The sequence below is a fragment of the Ornithodoros turicata genome, chromosome 2 (assembly GCF_037126465.1).
Source record: "Ornithodoros turicata isolate Travis chromosome 2, ASM3712646v1, whole genome shotgun sequence".
NCBI classification, from domain to species: Eukaryota; Metazoa; Arthropoda; class Arachnida; order Ixodida; family Argasidae; genus Ornithodoros; species Ornithodoros turicata.
Genome location: NC_088202.1, coordinates 149,773,686 through 149,798,540, shown reverse-complemented (window position 1 = coordinate 149,798,540; position 24,855 = coordinate 149,773,686). Strand labels below are relative to the sequence as shown.

Here is a 24,855-nt window from a genome sequence, read left to right as displayed (position 1 = left end):
AGTTCTGATGTTGCGTACAACACGGCAGGAACTTTACATGGGCGAGGATTCTCCCATGTTTCCCTCTCCCAAATGCAATATCAAAGGTATGATGTCGGGGGGTTTGAACCACCCCCGGGAACAGTGGCTATATACACAGCACAGCTCCTGGCTATATGGACACATCTGACGCTAACCCCGAAGAGTGTCATTCCAGAAACAAGTTTTCCGTTTTTGCAAATTGCAGGTCGCTGAGAGTCTGTGATCATAACATCGCACGTGTTCGTACAGACAGAACGTAACGCCGTGTTCCACGCGACGTGGTAGAGTCACAACTCAAACTCACAAGCGAAATACCCGGCGTATTTACCGAGGGCTTTTCACTTAGTATTGCGAACGCCAAGCGAACCAACTCGGAGACAATCACTCCCATTCGTGTGCATGGCTGACGCCATCACGATGTTACTATCGCTGGGGCTTTCTCACCTGCAGAGGCAGTGCAAATCTTAATATGTGTTTATTTAATATGTAAACTGTTTTCGGGAGAGAAATTTGGTCAAGTAGACTATGCAGTGGTGCCATACACGTGTTCACGGATGCCATAGTCACGTGACCGGAGCGAAAAAAGATCCAAAGCGGAAAAATATCCAAACGAGAAAGAAGATCCACGCGGAAGAAACATCCATAAGGAAAGAAGATCCAAATGAGGAAGTGCGTGCGTGCGGCCAAAAAGACTTAACCGGACTATCGTATGATACTCTCAGTTTGTAATAACTCAATAGCAATTTAAAAGACTAATGTTGACCAAATCTAAAATTGCCAACTGCGAGGGCACTCGAAAATTTCGCTGAAGAGATGACCGATGAATACCGTGGCGTGAAAGTTAGTGGTCACGAATATATAGAGCCTAAATCTTTAGGGTTATACCCGATTACACCCGACATTTACAGCTCCATTCAAATCAGCAAAAACGGGGTTTATCCCGATATTGCTGGACCTGTGGGGGGATCCGAAACTGCTGGACCAATAAGGGGATCCGCAACTAACACAAAAATTTGGAAACTGTGCTGTAAATGCATAAATATGATAATACAAAATGTCAAAACAGAGACCGTGCTACCTCTTAGATGCATGAAGTAAATATTGACGCTCTGCATCTACTGGTGTGTATTATGCCAAGTAAACCCTTCCCGCTTATACACGGCACCCACTCCACTATCTTTGTCGCATTGATGAGGACTGCCCGGAGTCTGCAGTGCCATTGCTCGTCTGAAAAGGACCATTTCATCTCCCGCGTCTACACCATCCTATGCACCGACGACGTGAACTCTTGAACGACCCCGTATTTACTCTACCATCCCTGGTATCCAACGAAAGAAAGACGTTTACACAGTCGTGGCCCACCAGCTCACACTAGAGCATCTCGCCTCAACACATCGACTATAAGTAGCCATGTATACACTGATGGCTCAGTAACACATGATAGTTGGAGCGCGGCTTTCTACATCCCGGATGAAGACCTGGGGGAGTGTGTGCAGGCGGGGTAGTTGGTGTACATTCATCGTGACTAAGCAGCAGAAGGACGCGGACAAAGAACGAAGCTATCGAAGCATCTTCGTTCTTTATCCGCGTCCTTGTGCTGCTTAGTCACGATGAAGACCCCTCTATGCAGTGTCCTCGGCAGAAGCTGAACTCTTCGGTATCCTGGCAGCACTGGAGCATATTATCGGACCAGGGCACGAAACGTGAGCCATTCTTACCAACAGCGAGGCATCATTAGATATATTGTCGTCATGTCGCCGCAGCATAATAAGCGATTTGCACACCTTGACACTTCAGAAGTCAACTTTTAGCCGCGGGTTACAACATCACGTTTCAATGGATTCTTGGCCACGTAGTCCAGTATGGAAACACCCGAGCAGACGCGATGAGTCTGATGTCACTTCGGCCGTTACTTCATTTCGGATGTCACTTCATCTCTGCCGCTTGCAGCCTCCACATGCCGTCTACATATTTGCCGTCGGTGCGCCATATGTGCTCGGCAGTTCCGGGCCGAAACTACGCGTTACAAGCCGTTCCTACGAGCTATCTACCCATTGATGGAGTTTGTCATCACTTGCCAGCGCAGTCGTAAAGGCGAACGCCTTCTCCACCGCCTACGACTCAATGTTGCCCGTACACCCTCACTTCTCTTTAAAATGGGTCGGCTAAATTCACCAAACTGCAATGTCTGTGGCGTGGAAGCTGACAACGCACACCAGCTCCTACATTGTCAGCAGCACCTTCACCATAGGAACACCCTTCGTTGCTGTCTGCTCCCGATTGGCTGTAATGACTTTTCGTTGGCCGTTCTCCTTGGCCTCTTCTTGAACCCCAACCAGTGGGCTGCCAGTTCCGCTCTCCTCGGTTTTCTCCGAGTCTCAGGACTCGTGAACTGCATGTGACGTTGTTCTAGAGTCTCCTTTCTTTCTTTCCCTTTCCTTCTTTTTCATTTCCGTTTTTTTTTTCGTTTTCTTTTTTGGAATAGCAAGCCGACTCTTTGTTTTGCTTGGCTAACTTTTCCTTTCTTTTTCTTATAATAATCATGTCCCCCCCCCCCCCCAAGTAAACCGAAGATTTACACCCGAAGTGTTCAGTGCAGTTCCGTTCAACCCGATTACACCCGAATTATTGAAGTTGAGCATTGGCAAAATCAACACCGTATTGTCATGAACCTAGTGCTCACTGATCGAGTTCCATTCCGCACACCGTTCTTGGGCTTTCCTTTGAGCGAAGTTATTTGTTTTGAAAATGCAGGATGCCTAGCACCCGACACAGGAGATTTTATGAACAATTTCACGGCATCAAGTGTCCAACTAGTGAAAGGGCTTGTCGGCAACGGTGATTTCTACCTCGGCTAATACACGTGCACATAGAGAAGAGTTTAAAAAAAAAAGTCCCCTGACGAGGAGAATAAACGAATTTTTTAGCTTTTTTTAATAGCGAAATATTGAAAAAAAATCTGCGTTAGCGCCGCGAAGCAACTGTGGCTATGAGCAGCGTACACATGTGGACAGATGGAAGGGCTAGTACGCGTCCTGGGCCGACTTGAGGGGGATGATGACTGGGGAGTTGCTGGTGGTGATGCGGGGAATGAGCCCCTTCACAATATGGATCCAAGTCATATGGTGTGCAGAAAGGTGAACAGATGAGCGTTATTGGGCTGGATGTGGCCAGGGACCAAGCAATTTTGTGAGGGGGCGACAGTCTTAAGGGATCGGGAGAGTACGGTAGTGTGGGCAATGGAGAAGAATGTGCTCGAGATCTTCAACAGCACCGCAGTGGAGAGAGTCGTCTCAAGCGGTAACGCCACTGTGCTGCGAAAGCCACATCGAGGTGCATTCGATGAACTCATCTTGACGAGAGATACGTCGAGGCATGCGGAAACCGAGCGCTGGATCAACTCTGCTCAGCATGGCGGGGGGGATGTCAGCGGTCCATTGGCGTCCAAGTACGGACCGACGATCTCCTCTCAGCAGTGACGTCTCTGAGCCTAGTGCTTTTGCGGCGCTGTTCCCTCCCTTCGATACCGCAATGGGCTGGAACCCATTGGAGAACCAGCCTGTGCCTTGCTTCGTAGACAAGTTTGTAAGCCATTAACACATCCATAACCAACGGTGCGGATGAGCCTCAATTTTCTATTGCTTGCAGCGCAGATGTTGAGTCAATGAATACAAACCAGTCCCGTGGGGTAGAGCAAAGGATGTGCTGCAGAAAGAAAATTATGGCATAGAGTTCCGCAGTTGTGGATAAGGTTTGGTGGGAAAGTCGACGTCCTTCCACTACGCCTTCGGATGGAGAACTTCGGGGAACAGTGCCGACATTCGTCGGGAAAGTCTCGGGAAAACCCAGGAAAAGGCTTTGGCAGCACAGCCGGTGCTAGAATTCGAACCCACCACAAAGTAGGCAAGACAATGCAGGTTCTGAACAGAGCCGTTACGACAGGGGTGCGAGAGGGGCAGCCGAACGGCAGGCCCTGGCAGGTTAGTTGGACAGTTTAAAGCGGGAATGAGGAGAATTTGAATTTACGGTCTCGGCAGTTCTTCGTTTACAGACCTTCTGGCGGCAACGGGAGAAGTTGGGGAGGGGGAGCGCTTCAGATCTGCCCAGACGCAAACTCGCATCGAGACGGCTCTGGTTCTGAAGGACTTGTGAATTCAATGCAATCCGCCGGACTCGCTATTTTTTTTCTTTTTTTTTCCAAGCCTGAAAACAAGTTTGAAAGGAAAGAAATTCTCGGATGACTCAGATGTGATAGGAGCAGCCGAAGCGTACTTCGGAGAGATTTCTTTTCTCCAGGGTTAAAGGAACGATGTGCGTTCAACTTCGTGGTGACAACCTGACGTGGTGAAAATTAATGAGGATGTTCTTCAATTAATAAAATGGTTGAATGCAAATGCTCTCACGCCGAATCTCACAAAATTTATGGTGTTTCGCTCACATCGTAGATCTCTTAACTTGAACAATTTTTCAGTGCACATAGCAAACACTGAAATAATACCTCGGTATTATCTTTGACACTTTTTTTGCACTGGAGGCCCCACATCAGGTATATATGTACTAGATTATCACAGGCATGTGGTGTTTTGGTCAGAGTAAGGAGGATGCTTCCAACACCAGTTATGAGATCAATGTACTTTTCTCTCGTACAATGTCATCTTATATATTGCGTACAATCATGGGGGCACACTTACAAATCCTATCTATCACCCTTAGAACTACTACAAAAACGTATCGTCCGTGTAATCTCAAATTCTCATCCTATGCAGTCAAGCTCCGTACTGTTTAAAACTCTAAAAATTTTACCATTCGAACGACTGTGCTTTGAAAGATGCGTTTTGCTTATTCGTAAGTGCATTCTGAATGAGAAAATTGTTGCTGAATTGCAATTCTCTGCTGTAACTCGTATGAGTAGATCTGCATTATCTCATCATTTCAATGTTCAACGGTTTAAAAATGTATACGGTAAACGGTTATTTACTCACCAAGGCATAATCAAATGGAACTCTCTACCAGCGTCTGTTGTGACGTCAGCTAACTTCAAACTGGCTGTTAGGAGATACCTATTTCACATAGATAACCTGGACTGGATGAACTAGCAGGATTATGTAACTGTGGCCCTTCCCTCGTAGTCATTCGCAGATTCCCTGTATTTGCATGTGCTATATGTGCTTTGTATATAGACTGAAAAATTTGCGTCACTGTGAATTATAACCATTCATAGATTTGTTGCATGGGTACGTGTTGTTTATATGCTATAAAAAAATCGCATTGCGAATGTTGTGGAAAGATTAGAAAATGTTTTGCTTTTTTGCCAGAGGTTGCTGTGTAAAACATAAAATATGCATATGTTTTTAGGATCGTACTAGCTTACGCTATGATCCGTATCGTGTGTTACAGTACCTAATCTGTTTATGTTGGCAAACAGAATTAAATAAAATAAAAAATAAATAAATAAATAAACCTGCTGCGTGCTCTAGACGCGCGGGCAGGTTGCCACGTGGCATTTTTTCGTATTTCGAGCGCTTTCTTTCTTTTTGCAGGAAACAAATGAACGCGAGCAGTACGTTGCTGCAAACACTTGAGATACGTATTCATCAGCACGGTCTACAACACTGCAATTTACACCCAGCCCTAAAATGAATAATGAAAAACTTCGCAAATTAATTATGAGTAATTAGTTAGCTGGGGACAGTAAAAAAGATACGGGGGAGTGGGGCAGAATACCCTTCAAATGGTTTCATTCACATAGTGGGCTCCGTCTATTTTGAATGTTTGATCAACAGCCTGTGCCGGACGCCTCAGTCACCTATCATCCGGATAAGCGAATCAAGTGCGGAGGTGTGCACACATTCTTGTCTTGAACGACCAGAGCTTCTTTAGTCCAGGCTTGAAGGCTAGAAATACTTTCACGTGGTTTGGATAGTTGACGATCAGTTCAGTCATGATGTTAGTATGCGACCGGGCGTCTGGGAAGTCTTGGGAAAACCTCAGCCGGTGGTCGAACCCACCACCCACCTCCCAACGGTCAGAGGTACTGTATTTCTGTGTCCTTAGTTGGCATCAGACGTATATAGACGCGTGCTCCTTCTCCTGTGTGTGGATCTTGTAGTAAGAGACATATATACAGTACTTGTCATTCGTTTATGACTTTCCTCGACGCCTCTCATAATCACACTCTGTCGCTGCTCGTTAAAGCATCCGTGCTCAAGAATGGGAGGTTCCAGTCTTCCCGGGACACATACAAGCCACATCTGTATTGCCGCTCATAGCCATAGTTGTTTCCAGGCGCTAAGAAAAAATAGCTGAGTCCTGGCCAAAGAGGCCCAAAGACGAAGACACGTTTCCGTACATAGGCCAATCAGAAGGACACTGGTTCTGGAACGTTCAAGTCCGGATAGACAAGTTGGTTCCCGAGGACGCAGACCGGATAACCAGATTTCCCGGTTAATTTGGTAACGGATATAAACATCGTAAATGCTTTCAGGTTTGTAGATGATAATAATTGTCCCAAATGTTGATTCCACATTTCCAACGGGGCAGACGAAAGCTACCTCTGTTATGTACAATCTGGCACAGAATTATTATCCGCAGCTGGGCACCATGCACTGCGGCTGCATTTGCTTTGGAGCGATTGAGTTAACCGTTAAAACAAATCTTTTTGTAGCAGCTGTGCCGACATTCGCTTTGTGCTGTGAACAATTGTCTAGACGAGACGTCGTAGAATAAGACAGCTATTGCATTAATATGTGTAAAAAATAGGCAGAAAACAACGAGATTTTTTTCTTCGTTATGGTTGAACTCTCAAGAGGGTTTCATTTCTTGTAATGGTGATTTATCTTAGGTGAACCTCTTCCTCGGAGTATTTATTACATTTTCCAACGTAGAACACGCACCGATTTATAACGAAAAGGAAACAATTAAGGAACTACTGAAATTGGAACGCCCTGTTCCTGCACGGGAAATAGCGGCTAATGAGGTAGCAAAGAAAATGCCGCTCACAGAACGGCCCAGAAAAATGCACTTTCTGCAATGCATAGCAGGCATAGTGGTTAGGATGACAGTTCCACCGAAGTCGCCCCAAGACGCATACTAATCCCCTCTCTATCTGTTGACATCTGTAAGCCGCTCACAGCAGTAGTTGCTCCGCACCGCTAACACGGAGGGGGGAAAAAAGGCTCATTCTACGTTCAAATGCGGGATAGACCAATTTGACGTCACGGCTTGCGGTTACGCTGCAGTCAGCAGATCGTCTGCTTGGTGTGTGCAATCAATTGAAGTAATGTAATGTTTGCACGCCACAAAGTACTTGGGATCGATGGGAAGAGGGTCACTTTTCATCAGTTTCCGCTCAACGAACAACTGATCAGTTAACCCTGACATCGTCTTTGTGAGATTCCCTCACGAAACTTGTGTACATGAATCGGTGCACGGTAGCAAATCAGAGCTGTTTTCAGAAACGTCCCGATCAAACAGCTTGTCCAAGGTCAAGTAATTGTGCGCTTCCATTGACTTTTACGCTTGCACGGTATCAGCAGTGAACTGATTGGGATCGGCGGCATGTTTTGTGGCTGGACTGCCCAGCTGTCGATGTGCAGCGCAAAGGGATCGGAAAACTGTTCATAAACAACTTGGTTTTGTAGCAACACTCGTCTCGTTCCTTCAGAGCTGTCGGGTAAAGAGATAGTCAAGAGCGGTGTAACACAGCCGATGTCGCACTTGCAGAAAGCATTCGCACGGCTGCGTTCAGGGTGTTCAGGGTTCCCGCACTAACCCCGTGCCGATGGCGCGTCTTGTTTGTAAAGTGTTTCGAATTAGTGTCATTGGTCTCTTTGGGAAAGGTGAAAAAAAGAAATAAAAGACCATTAATCTTTCAAGGTCACACACAAGGGGAATTGGGAAGACGTCTTCATTTCCAACGTAAGAACACATAAGCGAGTATCACGAAGAGATTACAAACCAGACTTCGGCTTTATAAAAGACCACGTAAACAAAGCATGAACCACGTCAAAGGAAATAATCTATAAATAATATTACCAATTTACGAGCCTGGAAAAAGTCTTCGTACCGGCCGATATCCTGCGTAGTCAATCTCAAACAACTTTTTCAACTAGACAACAACAACAACAAATAAATCCTGAGCATGACATGGGGTGACTAAACAAGACAGCTCACCATGGCAGACATCACAAAGCGGTAGCTTGACCCGATACCGGATGGGGCAGCAAAAAGTGCACTTTTCAGATACAACCAACTTTTCATATGGTCCCAGCACAAACTATCGCATTAATAGTAGCAGACATCGATGGACGAATAATACCTTTAAGAAATAAATAATATCTTGGAAGCACCGTTAGCAGTGCAGCAGAACGTGGTACCCGTGAACCAAAGTACTGCAGTACTGCTCCTGGAATCTTAGACAAATAAAAGTTGTCATTTTAGGGAGAGGTCCCGTAGTGAAAAACTTGACGTGTGGTCATAAAGAATGTAAGCACGTATGAACCTCCCTTATATATATTTGCCACCAGACAATATTCAAGAAAGGTGTGTTAGCCACACGCGAGTCACGACCATGGCCTGAAAGGGTCTTTCCTGAAGAAAACAGGATGTTCGCCAACGAGCCAGTCCTGGAGTGTGCAAGGTAGGCTTTCGCATAGTGTTGTATGCGAGGCATTCTCGCATGATATGTTTGATGGTTTCAGGTTGATGACAGTGACCGCACCATTCCTAAAGACGATCTTGCATTAGTTGTGCATGGTTTATGTGGCTCGGGGAAGGACGAGCCCTCACTGTAGGTGTGACCTTTGTTCGAGGTCAGTCGAACGCTTGCTTCCAAAAACCGGGGGTCTCTGAGCTCCGAGTGGATGCTTCCAGTTAAGCGTGCGTGACACTAGACCAAGCGCAGTTCTTATTCCAACGCGATAGAGACGCGCCTGCCATTGTGTTGGCGCAAGGTGAACGTACGGCGTCACGTACGTGATAAAATGAGGGCTCTGTGAGCAGGCCCACGATTTTTCCATGATTCTACGGAGTAAATTAAGCTTTTTTCTTTACTTTGCAGATGGTTAGGTTCACTTGCTTAGACAGCTATCAATGATGACACCAATCGATTTACATGTCGCGCATCTTGGGATGTTCTTGACGCTGAGATAAGGGAATTTTTGCTGACGTACTTCCCACGGGGAATGCAAACCATGCGTTGCCCTCTTGAGAGCAGTGAGACCGTTCAGGACACGAAGGCTGTGTCACGAATTTTCTCCTTGTTCGCTTCCACGATGAATAGACAGATGTCCTACTGCGTAGATGATAAGTTGAAGGGCATATGGCGGATGCATTGGTGGATTCCAGCCGTGATTCGGTTGAATAGTGTAGGCTATAGAACGACCTATCGTTCAAGGGGATTTCCAGCAAATCTAACAACCGCCTTCAATTATACACTAACCGCAACCATTCTAAGCCACACCAAACCACAAAGCCTTAGAACATGGCCGTAAAATACTGCGTACATTCGCCGATGAACTGCTGAAAGACGTACTTTTGTACGTGACAGACAGGTGCAGGGGATGTCCAGAAATGGCAAGACGTCATCTGGATTGCACACTCTGACGTCCCTCGTGTCTGAGCAAAACCGTGTTTCTGGCGGTTCAACCTTGGGAGCGGAGTCGTTATCTCGGCCGGCTACAAATTAAAAATGCTTCGTAGAGGGTACATACTCTGTCCATCTACTCCAGGTACGCCACCCAAGAACACCCAACGACCTCCTGATGAGACCTCACATAAGTCATGCCGCTCTTCCAACGTCAGTGAAACACCAGAACCGGAAGAAAATACCATGAAAGTATCTAGTAACCTGCCTGGAACTACTGCTATACAAAGGAAACAAGAATGAAGTCCACTTACTGGTTCCGTTGGCGTTCCTGGAGAGGATGCGGCTTCCGAGGCAGCCAGGGGGCGGAGGAGGAGGAGCACCACCTGGTGGAGGCCCCAAGGCCCCCCCAGAGCCGGCCTCAGAAGACACGGGGCAGTGGTTCAGATAGTCGCGCACTTGTTGCTCCATCGACATGTCACACAGGGCGCGGACCTGCATATACATGCAAATTTCCCTTCATTCAGTGTATGATGATCATTGGGGCTTTGTTTTGACAGCTGGAGCCGCCCAACAAGGAAACGTTCACACTTAACGCCTGAAAACCATTCTAGAGCAGAGCTGTCGAGCAATTAATTACTCTAGGAGTATTTCATTTATTTTCACGCTGCTCAAGGAACTGTGGTCTTTTGTCAGCTTTTAAGTCACTGCTATACCTTTGGTAACGGTACCGTTGCGCAACTGTATAGAGAGAGAGCAGCACACAGATAAGATCATTAAAGCCACGCTTTATTCATTTAGTTACGTATTTTATTTTCAATGTCTATCACACGTTGTGGACGTGAGGCTAGCAGGTCAAGTTAGCGCTTGGGTAGAGCTCTCGTTGTGGCGGGCCATCTTATTCTTGTAAAAGCTTTATTGTGTGTGTGTGTTTTTCGAGACTGTCTGCGGTTAGTTTGCACTGGTTCACGTTTCAACTTCGTTCTGGAAAGAATGAGGTGGAAATGAAAGCCACAATTTAATAAAATTTTCGCCGTGAATTGTGATGCAGACGTCCGCGCGTCTCGTGCCAGCGAGACCGCGAGAAAAGAAGGGATGGGCGGAGCATATACTATTGGCCAGGTACCGAAACGCATTATAGATGAATATTCATGCACTATATGTTATGGGGGGATATGTTTATTAAGAAAAAAGAATGTATGGATGCACACCGCCACGGACCAGCAATCGGCTGCGGGTTGTAGTCATCTTGAACACAGGCAGGTCACCGCTTCTCCTCCTGCCGACCTTCATACCTCCCATGGCCCCCATGGCGACCCAGGTTTTTTAGTCGTTACATCCATCGTGTCTTTACATTCACCGTGTCATTACATCCATCATGCCGTTACGTCCAACGCGTCGTTAAGTCCATACCGTGCCATTACATCCAATGAGCTGTTACATCCATCGTACCATTACGTCCATCGATGGATGTAACGACACGGTGGATGTAACAGCTCGTTGGATGTAATGGCGCCGTACCGGGAACGATTACGAACTTCCTTTTGTTTCTTGTTCTTGTGAGGTCGGTGACCGTGAACACTTGCCGCGAAGGACAGCGCTAAAACATTAGTCATAATTCTCTTATTCTGTAAATAATATTTTGGGCTATGAAAATAACGGCCAGTCCCTGAATAGGATATTAAAGAGTGTATACGATGCGCGAACGAGTACAGTGTGCACCTGACGTTGCAACATTGCAACTATGAAACGCTGTACCTGGAATGCAGATCTGTAACACCCAGTGTTGCTGCGAACCACTACTGTGTCAGCAACAACAACAACAAGAACAAAATTACATTTCTGTTATTTGAGAATCGTAAGGATTAATCCATGGAAATCTGCTCAAAATTACCTGTCCCGAACCGGTTCGAACAGATATTTTGCGCTGGGAGCTGAACCCGAACCGAAAAAATAACGGTTCCGATCCCTGGCCTCAAATCAAGTGCTTTTACACGCTGTGGGGCTGTATGAACACGGGCTGTTGAAAACAATTACTGCATATAAATCCGCGGTCTGGTGATGACGTCCTAAGGACCCAGTGCCAACGAACGGAAGCAGTCCAAGTGGTATTGGCAGTCCTCTAGGTGGAGCAGCCCGGGTCTTTTATCTACGTCCCCATAAATGTCTGGTTCAACACTGTGCATCCTATCATCGTCAGCTATCCAAACACTGCCGACAATGTTACCTTGTACTCAGTTAAAATTTACCCTCTTGAGCTACAATACAATTTTGGCTGCATTCCGTTCAAATTTACCTGACCCCACCGCTGAGAGCAGCTTTTTTTGTTCAATCTGCGGCAACATGTTGAAACATTTCTATCTCAAAGATCACAATTCCAGCTTTGAGTGTGTTCTGTAGTTCAGAAAATGTGTCACATATTTTCGTTCGGGTAAAAAAAGATCCTTGACACAATTGTAAAAAGAGCCTCGTTAGACGAATTCAGTGTGGCGTCCAACAGGCACGGACGACACTAACTCGCAACAGATGCACAAAACTCTCGTCGTTCGTGTCACAACCCTTTGTTCTTGAGAGCTAGAACGTGTTGTAAATAAGCGCGGTGGTTACGCCTTTAATGCTTTGTCCCACACGAAAACATCTGCCAATCAAGTCCTTTCACAGACGAGATGTTGATATGGTGGAAAAACCGGAATATATCGTCAACTGAAAAGCACATTTCACGTGTCTACTTATGGAAGCGGGAGACGTGCGTGCATCATACTGGAGTGGAAAGAATGCCTTGGGAGCGGTCACTTACTGGGTCAGTTAGGGAGCTAAAGTGGGTCATCCATTGGGTTAAGACATCCACAGAGCTGGTACATCCATCTCGTACACCGAGTTGCTTCATCCAACGTGCCACCTCATCCACAACTGCTCCTTTTCGTTTTTGTTTTTTTTTCAGCTGGGGTCCTGACACCCGCCCCGACTCCAACGACGATGACCTCACCCATACTTGACACAACATTCCTGGACTTGGCCTACTGCCCGATTCTGACGTCATTTTAGACACGTGCAGAAGCTCCAAGCAACCACTATCACCCCTTAGTCCTGAAGAAGGCGGAGCTTCCGCCGCAACGTCGACGTAACCACTTAACTTTCCTACTGTAAATAAATAACTTCCCCTATTTCCTTACTTCCTACACCTTCGCTGTCTGCCTCTCGTTTGTTTCAACTACCAATTTAATTTCGCGGTCTCCCGAACACATTTCTTTCAGTGTGTATATATAGAAGGAAGCTTTCCGGTATTCAAAGTAGCCGCTCAACTGTCCCCTAGCATTCAGTGCTCTACTTTATGACGTGTTTTTTGCTTAAGGGTTTCTCGAGTAGGAGGTGCACTCATGCTATGCTCAATATCTGCGATTTCTTCGGGCGTTCCGAAACAGAAGTCGGCTCCCTCGGGGACTCCGCGTCTCCCCGCAGGGTGGCGGCTCGTCTCACAGAAACCTTCCTAGATGGCGGTATATCCTCGGCGGCGCTTTCAAATCGCGATAAAATCTCTTACCGGTCTGAGAGGATATCCACCGCAGGGCACTTATCCAAAGACCGTCATCGCAAAATAGGCGATAAAAAAAGAGCAAAGCACGTCTTGTGCTGTACTGCATCGCATGGGGAAGCGAGCGCGGTAGCGGCTCGACTGACAGCAGACATTTGCCGCCGCAATCGAAGCAGCGGGGGAGAGACGGAAACAGCGCCATCTTGGATACTTTCTCCTCGCTTCTGGTTTTGCTTTTGTCCATGGGGTGGGTGGATGACGAGGGAAAAATAAGACGCTCGCTCATTGGTTGCAGGCACCTGTCTTGCCGTTTCACAAATTCGGGCCACCTCCGATATGATTGTTCGGACAATGAATACGGACGGTTCATGTTTGTACTCCTGCAGGGCACTGTATCACGTACCATAAAGTGCGCAGCGATTGGGAATTTTTTTCAAAGGAGCTGTTTCTGTCGTGCGAAAAAATCCCAGGTAATTCGGGGGTGACTGAAAGACCTTTGAAGGAGGTTTCCCTCAGATTTGATGGGTTCATCGTCAGCGCATTTCGTAGGGTTTCCGCGTTTCGCTATTTACCGAAACTCACCGATAAACGTATGCGGGTAATTTTTCTACGCCGTGAGTGAAAACACATGTATACCGATAGTCACCGGTATCCAAGTACCACCATCCAAGTATCTGTTGTTAAATAGTGCTGCTCTAAACTTCTTTGTCCTACTCGTATCAAGTGTTAATGTACATCCAACATTTTCCTGCAACGAAATGAGCAGTGTGCGATGCCGTCTGAAACGTGTGCCTGGCAATTTATTTAATCAGGCTGACGTTTCCAGCTGTGCTGTACTTAAAATAATGCAAATTAAATGCTGCATTCACCGTATGTATAGGAAATGCCAGTTTTATTTCTGGATGTTTTTCACCGGATGTACCGACGCCATCGAAAACAGCCGATTCGTGTGGGTTCACGCCGAACCTGCGATATATTAAACACCATGCACAGGAGATCCTGGCTATAGTCGAGTAGTTGCGTCGTTTTGTTCGTAGCTCCGCTATATTCATATAAGTGCATCTACTTGTGGGCTCTGAATGGCCAAAAATAGTACCCAATGGAAAAACGCATTTGATAATTCTAGTGCAAGATCCGGACTTGATTACAATACCCTTGACGCGTTATATTTTTTACTTTCGCTAAATCATCAAAAAGGCGCTCATGATCATAATGACCATCAGTAGCGCTTAGGGAAGGAAGAACCCTCCTGTCCATATCTGTACACTTAACACGGAATAAAAAACGATACGATAAAGGAAGTTATTAAATCCAAGCTTATAATGATTTCGGAACCGTTATCTACTGAAACTCGCTGATATTGATGGGTATGAATTTACTGATAAAATCCAATCAGTTTTTACGGTGACTAGAAGCTTTCTATCCACATGAGGGCTTACTGACGTCAAAGCGCAGAAATATCCGCATTTACCATTTGAAACCGAGTGTGAATAAAATGATATATGCCACCGTATGGGCAAAGTTTTTTTCAGAAGAGCGGCGCGTATTATTGGAGACTTTTAATCGCGTAGCAGGAAAGCGGGAAGGTCAGACAGGACGAAGCCAGACGGGCGGGAGGGCCAGACGAAAAACAAAAAAGAACGGGGGAAAGAAAAAGAGTCGTCTGCGACTTTTATGCTTATGGGGTTCATCTGCATACGCATAGATATGTCTCTGTTGTCGGTGATATATGAGGAAAGCTTTCTCGGAAGCGAAAGAAAAGCCGGCTGCTTTGAAGACAAATGTTATTAAAGGGCCACGGAGGTTTTACTGCTGTCTTTGTTTTACGACCACAACAAACAAGTTATCCGAAAGTATACAACGTTATCTTTTGGCGTATTTAAATATAGCAGTTCACAATAATGAGATAATTTAAAGAGGAGTAATGACCATTTTCCTTCAGGCGTCTTTTATTATGAAAAACTTTGAAAAGCCCCAACAGGAGAGAAAAGGAGGAACGTAAATTGATTAAAATAAAAATTCCGTCGAGAGAAGAAGCAGACAGTCGACAACCCCATGAATAATCCTCCCCAGCTGGTTTTCCCTTCCAAAGAACAACCGCGCTATTATGCTCGACTTCAAGAAACGCCCCTCGGACGTTTTTTTGCCCTCATCTGAGTTACATGACTTGGTCTGCATATAACCTGCGTATTATTTTTCTACGAAGGGTCCTTCTTACTTTGCTTTTCATCTCAGTTGGGTGTCAGAAGCGTCTTCAATTCGGGTTATTTCGATGCAATTCATGTCAACATTTTAACGGTGCTTGGATTCCCATTTTGCCAATCATTTCTCGACGATCTTGGGTGAGAAATATCGAGGTTGCATTCATGGCGATCCAAGATGGAAACACCATTCTTGGATAGCACCGAGACCGCAATCCGTTACCACAAGGGCACCCGGCTGAAAACATTGCTGTTCGTGGGGATGAAATCCCTTTCAAGTGCAGAAGCGGGAGAAGCAATGCACTGTGGCGCCATCTACGTTTCAACAGTCGTACCGATGCGCGCGTCCTGGAAGCAGGCTTCGCCACGGGGCATTCAGCGAATGGAAGACACTGTATACGAAATGATTGGTTGCGCTTTCTGGCGACGAATCTGCAAAGAAGAAAGTTTTTCCTGTTCACGGTACATACGGCGCCATAATAAGCGTTTCGCAGCCAGAGATTGCGCCTGAAATTTTCGCGTTTTCGAACAAAGCTGGTTTGAGGAGTGATTCGCGACATATGATTCCAGGAGTGCTTTGCTCATGTCTATCGTACAGCGGTCAATACTCGTGCATATGTCGGTACGTACCAAGATATCCGTTGTTCACGGGGATCAATCCATTACTTCTCCTCACAGGCATGGGAGGAAAAGCCCTGCCTTTGGGGACCCTGCAGGAGGCCATAGTACCGGCCGTGTGCAGGTCAGCCAATTCATCCATTGTCACTCAGGGCCGCGAACAGTTCGGTTGAGATGTCGTACGATCATACAAGCTGGTTTTGAGAAGCCGGGGAAAGGGATGTTGCGGCTTCGTGGTATAGAGATATTGACAGAATGGCGTAAATGCAGGTCAATCATGGTATAGACATATATATGTGCAGTGGAACGCGTTTGTAGGAGTCTGATCAATTTTCATTTCTTTACATCTTGCCTGGTGTGCTAAAAAATTATATCGCGCGCCTTGCTTAAACTACCTACGTTGTATGGAGTAGAAATATAGTGCCGTCTTGCGCCGCACCATTTTCGCCCTCATGACCAGAGTTATTCGCGGGAATTTAAATTCGAGATTTTGGAGGAAAGAAAGAACACTTGCACAGTATTTCACCTGATGTGGTCACGAGTATCCCTCTTGCATACAAAACACGTTTGTATGCGGCCACATGGAAGAACATGGAGATTCCCTGGATTTTCGTCTGGGTTTCACTTTCACCCATATTGGTTGCTTGTCTCGCTTTTTTGCCTTTCTCGAATGCATTTGAGGGCGGTAGGAGGGGCGCTGAGAAAATCCATTTCCATCTATGGCAGAACACACTATTATGATTGGGTTTCGAAATACAAGTTATCATTGCATCCGAAGGAACTTGTATCGTGTGGGGCATCAGCTCCATCTCATCATCGTATCTGTATATATATATCTTATTACTTATTTTTTTACTTATTTACTTATTTTTCTAATGGCTTTTTCCCCTCTTTATAATTCACTGGCTTGCACTGTGGCATTGAGGAGTGTTCAGTCACCCTCCCAGGTGTATGTCGCTCGCTGAGTGACCCCTGGTTTGCCAATCCCGAACGATGCGCAGCTACCCAGGGCTGACGAGTCGCAAACACGGCGAAACACGTGTCCTCTGGTGCTGTCTCTGCTGTCTGGTGTCTGCTGGTGCTGTCTCTGTGGATATGTGTGTGTGTGTGTGTGCATCGTGAGCGCTGTTTTAAAGGCTTTTTTGAGGGACATTTCGATAATGCCGGTATAAAGGCCTTTTTTGTCAGGCGCACAATTATTGGGCGATTTTTATTTAAATCTTCGTTGGATAACATTTGCTGACGTCAGCAGGGTTTTATTTTGTGGCTGAATTATTCGCCAAGGATGTGATTATGTGGCGGATGCATTATGTGGCGGACGGACAATTAAAGCGTGCTTTAATTACGATCATCTTGGGAGCTCGTTATCGGCCCACAGATGGTGCGTTTCTCAGATGCTCTTATCGAGTTCCTTTCCGGAATCACCTCGGGGGATTTTTTTCACCTCCATGAAAGCAACATTGTGCTCAACGGCGGCGGCGGTATACGACAAATACGGCAGCCGAGCTCCCATGTGTCGCAACAAACCAGCAGCTAAGCGAAATATCACTTTCTATTACGTAGTTTTTACTTGAGACGAGACATGGGAATTGAAAGCTACTCCGTGGAAAAGTCCAAAGTTGCTAACATGAGAGCACAAAAACAAAAGCTCGTTAATCAGCCGAAAAGAGCGGGAGCTGAAGAACTCCTGTCCAGCAGATTTTGGCCTCAATTTTATCGGTTATTAATTACGAGGAATTATAGAAGTGACGGCTAATATGAGCGGCGGCTGATTGTCGGTTCTCTCCGACTAACTGGTTAAAAACCACGTGTTTGTGGGCCCATGATGAGAAGCTTTGTTCAGATAAGCGTGTTACGGAGGGACCAACGAATGTGTTGCCTATCAGTCCAACTGATAAAGCCCGCAGTTTCGTCCTGTCTGTATTGCGGAACATCAGAGGAGTTCATTTTGGCCTTCCCAAGAAATGTCCTATCGAACATTTAATATCTTGTATTCATGCCACAAATAGATGTTGAGTGAATCAACGTCAAAAATTGGGATATGTGTGTGCCGTCCGAAGAATGGATTGGTACAGATCCCAACAAAAGACTTACTGAGAGGAACACCTTGTTGCAACGGCATCTTTCCGGTGTTCCGTACATGAAAACTCCCATTGCTGGACAAACTTCAACCAAAGGTGGAAACTCGCCCACCCTAAAATTCATTTATCATCAAAAAAACCCTGGAATAAAATCTGCACGTTCTACAGATGGTTTACTGATACAGGGGTTTCCTTCTTATCTTACCAACTGCGCTTCCGAGCAAGGTCCCTTTCCCTGAAAGAGGATATCGGCGTTCTGGAAAAGTAAATGACAACAAGTGCAGTTTCTTCCTACGAGCTGGAGTATTCATCGGTTGTATTAGTTATTAGAAAACGTGCTTGGATGGTAACTGATAAATACTCCACCTTGCAAGAACATCTAATGGTGTCTTGGACTTGGGATCGCTCTTGAGCGATGTTTTATCTTGGCATTCATTTGGAGATCTTTCCTCCAACACGGAGCGCTCTATAGACTGCTCTCATGAACGCCGTCGGACCGAAATCTGCTTGGGTTCCGGTCACGTGACTGCTTCCGCTGAGTAGTGTTTCTGTTCCACCGCCTTGACTGCCATGTTCTTTGACTACGAGGGAGACGTGAGCCTCAAACCTGTCGCTTCTTCTCCAGCTCCGAGTATCAGTCAAAGACGACACTCACTTTTCCAGAAGATCGAGATCCTCTTTAAGGGAGAATGTACAATTGATAAGATAAGAAGGGAAAACCTGCATCAGTAAACCGTCTGTAGAATACACAGATTGTATTCCAATATTTCAATTGAGTTCTCCGAGAACAACGTCATCTGAAACTAATTGACAAAACAAATAGACGTGGTTTCTTTTCCTTCCCCCATTTTTTTTTTCGGAATAGCAAGCCGACCTCCGTCTGGCTGGCCTTTCCTTTCTTAATAAACATATCCCGCCCCCTTGTGGTCATATACGCCAGAAGACGCTCCAAGGGTGGCCGGCACACACAATTTTGACGCTTTGGTCGCTTTCGGGTTTCCACTAGGTACAATAGAAATGAATAATTCCATGAACGCGCTCTTGTTGAAGCTCAGTGCTTGTGTCCGTTCTTGTTTAGTGCGGTTCTTTGGACGCTTTTAAGGATCTTCTGAGGATATTCGAGAAAGTAATTATCTATGAAAATGTAGGCTAATCAATAATAATGTTTCCAGCTCTTTTTGGACACACAAGAAATACGACTACCGCAGAAACAACTGCAACATTGAAGAACGCCCTTTTTGATACCATGGACGCGTTGAGTTGGCAGCACTGACAACCCGTCTCAAGTATACATACGGGCAATTTTCACACACGATCCAACTATATAAGTTGCAAGAGTTGCATGATGATCGCCCATGCGATCGCAATGGCCAACTGTACGTCAGCCCAGCGGACACTCCCTTGACCGCACGAGGGTCGGAGAAGTAAACCGGTTGTCTCATATATATATTCTCAAAAGTCATACATATCATGTAAAAAAGGCTTTCTCAGATGATCCCAAAGTAATACACACGAGACGATATGGAGGACGAGAGGGCGGGGCCACGAGCAAGAATGAAGATGTGACAGTTTTAGTATTGGGTTCCTTCGGGAAGGAATATTAAAATGGATAACGAGACTTTGGCCGTTTAAGTTTAAAATGAATTGGAATATTAGCGTCACAATTTAAGGAGATTGTTAGTTATACAATGTCCATTGTACGTATAATTAGCAACGCCATTAATCTGCAATACGTAACTAACATTCTAATTAATTTTAAAATTTCGCGCAAGTCTCGTCCCTTAATTGCACGCATATATATATTCGAAGCTCATATTCAGAAAAATATGCATTATGAACATGAGAGATTTATGTTCTGAGGCTGGAACACATAGAACGACAAATACATATAAAGCCCTGGTAGAGGTAGAGCCCTGGACCGGTAATCCAAAAGATGTGGGTTGGAGTCCTACAGCCTGGCTAACCTTTTCAGTAACTTCCATCTTTCATGCATCGTGAAGCAGACAGGAAAGCTCGTGTACATTACTCGCCACGTAGGAGAGTTTTATAGATACTGACAGATACTGATATAATAAAGAGCGCAAGTTGTGGAGCAGCCTTCACCTGAGCGTTGAGGACGCACCTAACACGGTCTCTGCAGTGCGTCAAATCATGAGATAATACGCTGCCTGTTGATTAAAATAGCAGGCTGTTATTCAGCTGTTGGCAGGCACGTTATCAAATAACTAACGCCTGCACAAGTATGCCGCAGAGCGGTAAAACGGCGGGCCCGCCAGGTGGAAGGGTAATGGCGGCAACGCGAGGAGAAGCCAAGTCGAGCCAAGCGCTACTCTGAAACTTGTTTTTTCAAGTGCTCTAACGCTAGCATCATGGAAGCGGTAAAACATTTCACGAGAATGTGTTCTCCAATACGTCACTGCAAACTGTGTAAGCATTCTCAGTTCTCGCTCTAGTGCCATTGGACGAAGATGACGATGATGATGACATTTTCTCACCAGCTTGTTGAACACTACGATCCCGCGAGTTGTCCTGCTCATCGTGTGAATGAAGCCAACTCTCTGCACTTGAATTGCGCGCAACCGTTGCTGGAACCAAGTTGCATCGTGTGCATTAGACTCTCTGACACAGCAAACGTCACAGTGACGTCAACGAACTATATGCTCCTTTCGGAAAGACAAAGTTTTAGTCGCTAAATAACAGTGGCAGTTTCTCAGACCCTCCGTCTTGAGTGCGCTGACCTCGAGTGTAGGAAGATCTTGCCATTACTCATAGTTAATCTAGCTAGACATATGATTAGCAGACAGAGTTGGAAAGGTCCTAACGAATCCTCGGATTTTACAAAAGTTTCTTGTTGACAGCAGTCCCACTACTAAACATCTCAGAAACCTATAGTAGTGTTGTCCATAATGCTAACTGGCAAGGAGATATTCCGGTTCTTTCTGTTAGCATAGCGGCAGTTAGCGGGTGCCCGAAATTGATTAAAAGAGCCAAATAAACAAAGTGAGGGGACTCAAAATGTACAGTGCCCTGCTTGGACGTCTAACGTGGAAGCCCATTTATAAGGATTAGGGGTGCGCACCCTAAATGAACGTTCCCTCTGTTGACAAACAAACTTTCTTTTATTACCGAAAAATATAAAGTTTTCTCTTTGTCGGACACCCTCTTCGAAAAGCTAACAAAACGCGCATCTTGGCGACGATCGGGTTTTTTTCTCACTCTTTCTCTTGCACGTATGTTATGTAGGTTTTATGCGCCGAGTTAGGCCGGGTTCACACTAACAGCAACAGGGCTCAACTCTCAACATTCATCATCATTTACCATCTTCTCCCCTCAAGCAATGGGATATCCCACTACATCACCATTATACTTATTGGTTGTTGTTCACACTAACGTTTTTCTCATCCGCTTTTACCACGGGCGAAAAACGGACCCATTCAGCACATGCACGTTTGTTCACGGACCGTGTCGGCTCTCCGTGTAGATGCTGAGCCCTTTCACACAACCTCGTCCGTGTGGATAAAAATAAGAAGCTAGTGGTCTTTGACGTAGGCCGCCCTCAAGGACAGCGACCTTATATAAGATTGGCGAGACACCAGTTTTCTGCTCTTTCTGTCCGACTTTTTGGCCTGCCGTTTCGCCATTCCGTGATTTCAAGCTATGATTCTCAGACCTTCGTATCGTTCTTCTTTCATCGTTGATTTGTTAGGCAATTTGAGGCTTTGTTTGTATCTGTCCCCTCTATGTTGTTCCAGCCTCAGAACATCAGTTTCTCTCTTCTTCGTATCGCGTCATTTTGCCTGCTCTGGCTGTGACAAATGATTTACGACAAGAAATGTTGCAGGAAACGTCTTTAATTGCAGTCTTTCGTGAACACAGAGGCAAAGATATAACTTGTATATACACAAATATATGTAAAAATATAAAATATATTGTTTATAATATTCATGATATGACAGCTAATGAAGCAATTAACAGCAATATGTATTTAAAATTTTTTCAACGTCCTGAAACAAACTTAACGTGGAGAGGTGGGCCAGTTGGTAAGAAGACACATCGATAAGCGAGCAAACAGACACGAACAGCACAGGGCTGTTCGTGTCTTTTGTGGGGGAGAGATTTACTGAACGAATTTCACGTGGGTGCTATGCTTTGCTCGCTTCTCGACATGTCCTGAAATCGTTGAGGAGCAGGACCGACAAAAGAGGCACGAGAAACACGGGCAAAAAAAGAAAAAGACATACAGCAATTTTCACGGCAGTCTTGAGCAATGCTGGTCAGATTTTTTCTCCGCTTTAAATTTCGATATTCACATGGAGGAGAAACTGTAGAGTCTGATAAGGCACGGAGAGTTTGTTCCGTGACAATCGCTTCGAATGTGGCGTGGGTGAAACTTATTGTCGCCCCTTGCGAGGAAATACGGCCACGAGTGGAGACGGTAAAAATTGTCTCGAACACGAGATGAGTACACAGATGATCACCGAGAAAAAAAAAGGCGCTCATTCGGGGATTAACTCGGTGGATATCTAGCCATCTTCTTTTTATGTTGTTCACCCACGTAATGCCATATGCTCTGGCGTTTATGACAATAAATGAATAAATACGAAAACCCGTTGATATCTTAATCAACATCGAGTAACATTTGTATAATGCAACGAGTCTCACATGCTTAAATAAAGCCCGTGACTGATTTAAAATTAATCTTTCTCCATTATGTATTCAGCTTATTTGAATAAATTAAAAAGTGTTAGCGACGCTTATGTGTGGACGGATGGGGGAAGTCATAGCCGAGCACCAACGAGTGGCGCCGCTCGGTGGTCATTAAAACGTTAATAACGTATCTATTTTTGTCCCGGTATGTCGCTACTTTTTACTCAAGTAACGATGGTAACGGGTTCGAAGCCGGCTAACAAGACGATGCCGTTAAACAGAGTGTGCTAAAGAAATGGACCGATCCTTTTTCTCGGGATTCCCCTCACCTAGTGTTGTGCCCGCTACCGAAAGTAAGTAACAGAATACCGCTACCCGCTACTTGGCTCAAAAGTAGCGCAACACTTACGTCGCTACAAAGTCGAAAACGCAATGGGATAGCGGTACCGCTATCAGATAAAAGTAAGACAAATACTTTTGCGCTGCTGACGTTCGGCGCATACCTAGCAATTGAAATTGCAACTAAATTGAAACTATTTCAATTAGCCAGCACCGCAAGTTACAGCCAAGATAATTGACGTTGTTTATCTAGAATAGGGTGCTTTGGGGTCGTCACTGCGCATGTCCAGAACCTAAACAGCATTTTGCGACTCGTTATTTGTTTTGGACCCAGACGTCACCTGTAAGGGAGAGCTGAGTTATACTTTCCCGCTCTTTGTTAGCGGCCACTAACTGAAGAGACTTTTGCATCGGTTTCGCCTTAACCTATATGGTCAACAGTTTCTCCATAAAGTCGGCAGGCCTAGTTCAGCAAACTGTCCAGCCAGTGTGTGCATCTGTGGAAAACACATCGTTATGCACAAGATATGCATCCCAAAGAGCAACGTTCAAATCTGCTCTGGCCCGCTTGGACAATAGAACCTTCGATGAAGGTGCTGGGTGTATGGGAACCCACGAAGAGAGATGCAGCGTTATCGGCGCCTGTCAACTTCATAGTGAGCAGCGATATGGAATCTGTATTTCAGGACCGCATTCTACACTCTTAAAAAAAAGGGTGTACTTTAACTCGTTTCCTTGCCACATATATATCACCCTTTTGGAGAGTACAATTACGCTCAAAAGGGTGTCTCCTCACTCCCTCAAGGGAGTAGCATAACACCTTCTCCCTGCCGGGGAGTAATATTACTCTCCAGTAGGGAGAAAGGTGTTATGCTACTCCCTTGAGGGAGTGAGGAGACACCCTTTTGAGCGTAATTGTACTCTCCAAAATGGTGTTATATATGTGGCAAAAAAGGGAGTTAAAGTACATCCTTTTTTTAAGAGTGTAGACATGTGTCGTTCCTGTTAGTTTCTCGCAAGTCATTTCAGTTCCATGGGATGTAGCTACGCATGTGCACGTACAGTTCGGTGGCCTGGAGGGGTGATATTTTTCTATTTTTATCTTTCGATTTTTCTTTTTCTTTCATTTCATTTCCTTTGTGGGAGTAGCAGAATTCGTCTGGTGGCGAATTTAATATTTTCCGGGGTTTTTTTTTTTCTATTATCAAATTCAAACTCAACTGTTTCAGTGACGAGTAAGTAAAATTTTCCCTTCTTGCAATTTTCAAATTTTGCACGACGCACACTAAGGCTGTAAAGAATGCACGTGTTCGTAGTGTTTATTCAGCCTTGGGCGGAATTCTAAAGTCACGTGTGTGTCACAGGGATGTTGGTGGTAGCCAAGGTCGTGCTGAAGATTGGGAGGTAGTGGGCTCGAATCCTACCACCGACTGTGCTGTAGAAGGTCTGCCCTGGGTCTTCCGAAGACTTTCCAGACGAATGTCGGCACGGTTGCCCTGAAGTCTGCCCAGGACGCATACTAACCCCCGGGGCTCCCCTGTCTCCCACTCTCTCCATCTGTCCACGTCTGCACGCCGCTTCGCAGAATAAAAAATAAAAGTTGTCCCATATCTGGTAGGGTAAATTGTGCTTCAACTGACAGCGCAAACTATATCCGCGAGAAAGTACCATTTTTAGTACAGTTCCTCAGTGGCGAAGGAATGCGCCGGAGCGTGTTACGTAAACTGTTCATCACTTTTTACATTTACAATGCAGGTCTAGCAGCCAGTAATGGCTACAGCTAGTACAGACGTGTACATTGTGTTTCCTGCTCGTTTAGTTTCTTTTCCATAT

The 24,855-nt window shown here is 45.5% G+C and overlaps 1 protein-coding gene across 6 annotated transcripts in view; it reads right to left on the bottom strand.

Annotated features, from left to right (window-relative positions):
- The window catches only part of LOC135386392 (NGFI-A-binding protein homolog), a 331,002-nt gene that overhangs the window by 188,168 nt on the left and 117,979 nt on the right, over positions 1-24,855 (bottom strand). For 5 of the 6 annotated variants that reach the window (XM_064616302.1, XM_064616301.1, XM_064616303.1 and 2 more), the window contains one exon: positions 9,919-10,099. In XM_064616302.1, coding sequence (XP_064472372.1) covers positions 9,919-10,099 — 181 coding nt within the window. Of the gene's footprint in view, positions 1-9,918; positions 10,100-13,145; positions 13,284-24,855 lie in introns of those variants that run through there. The other variant, XM_064616306.1, reaches the window with a different exon arrangement.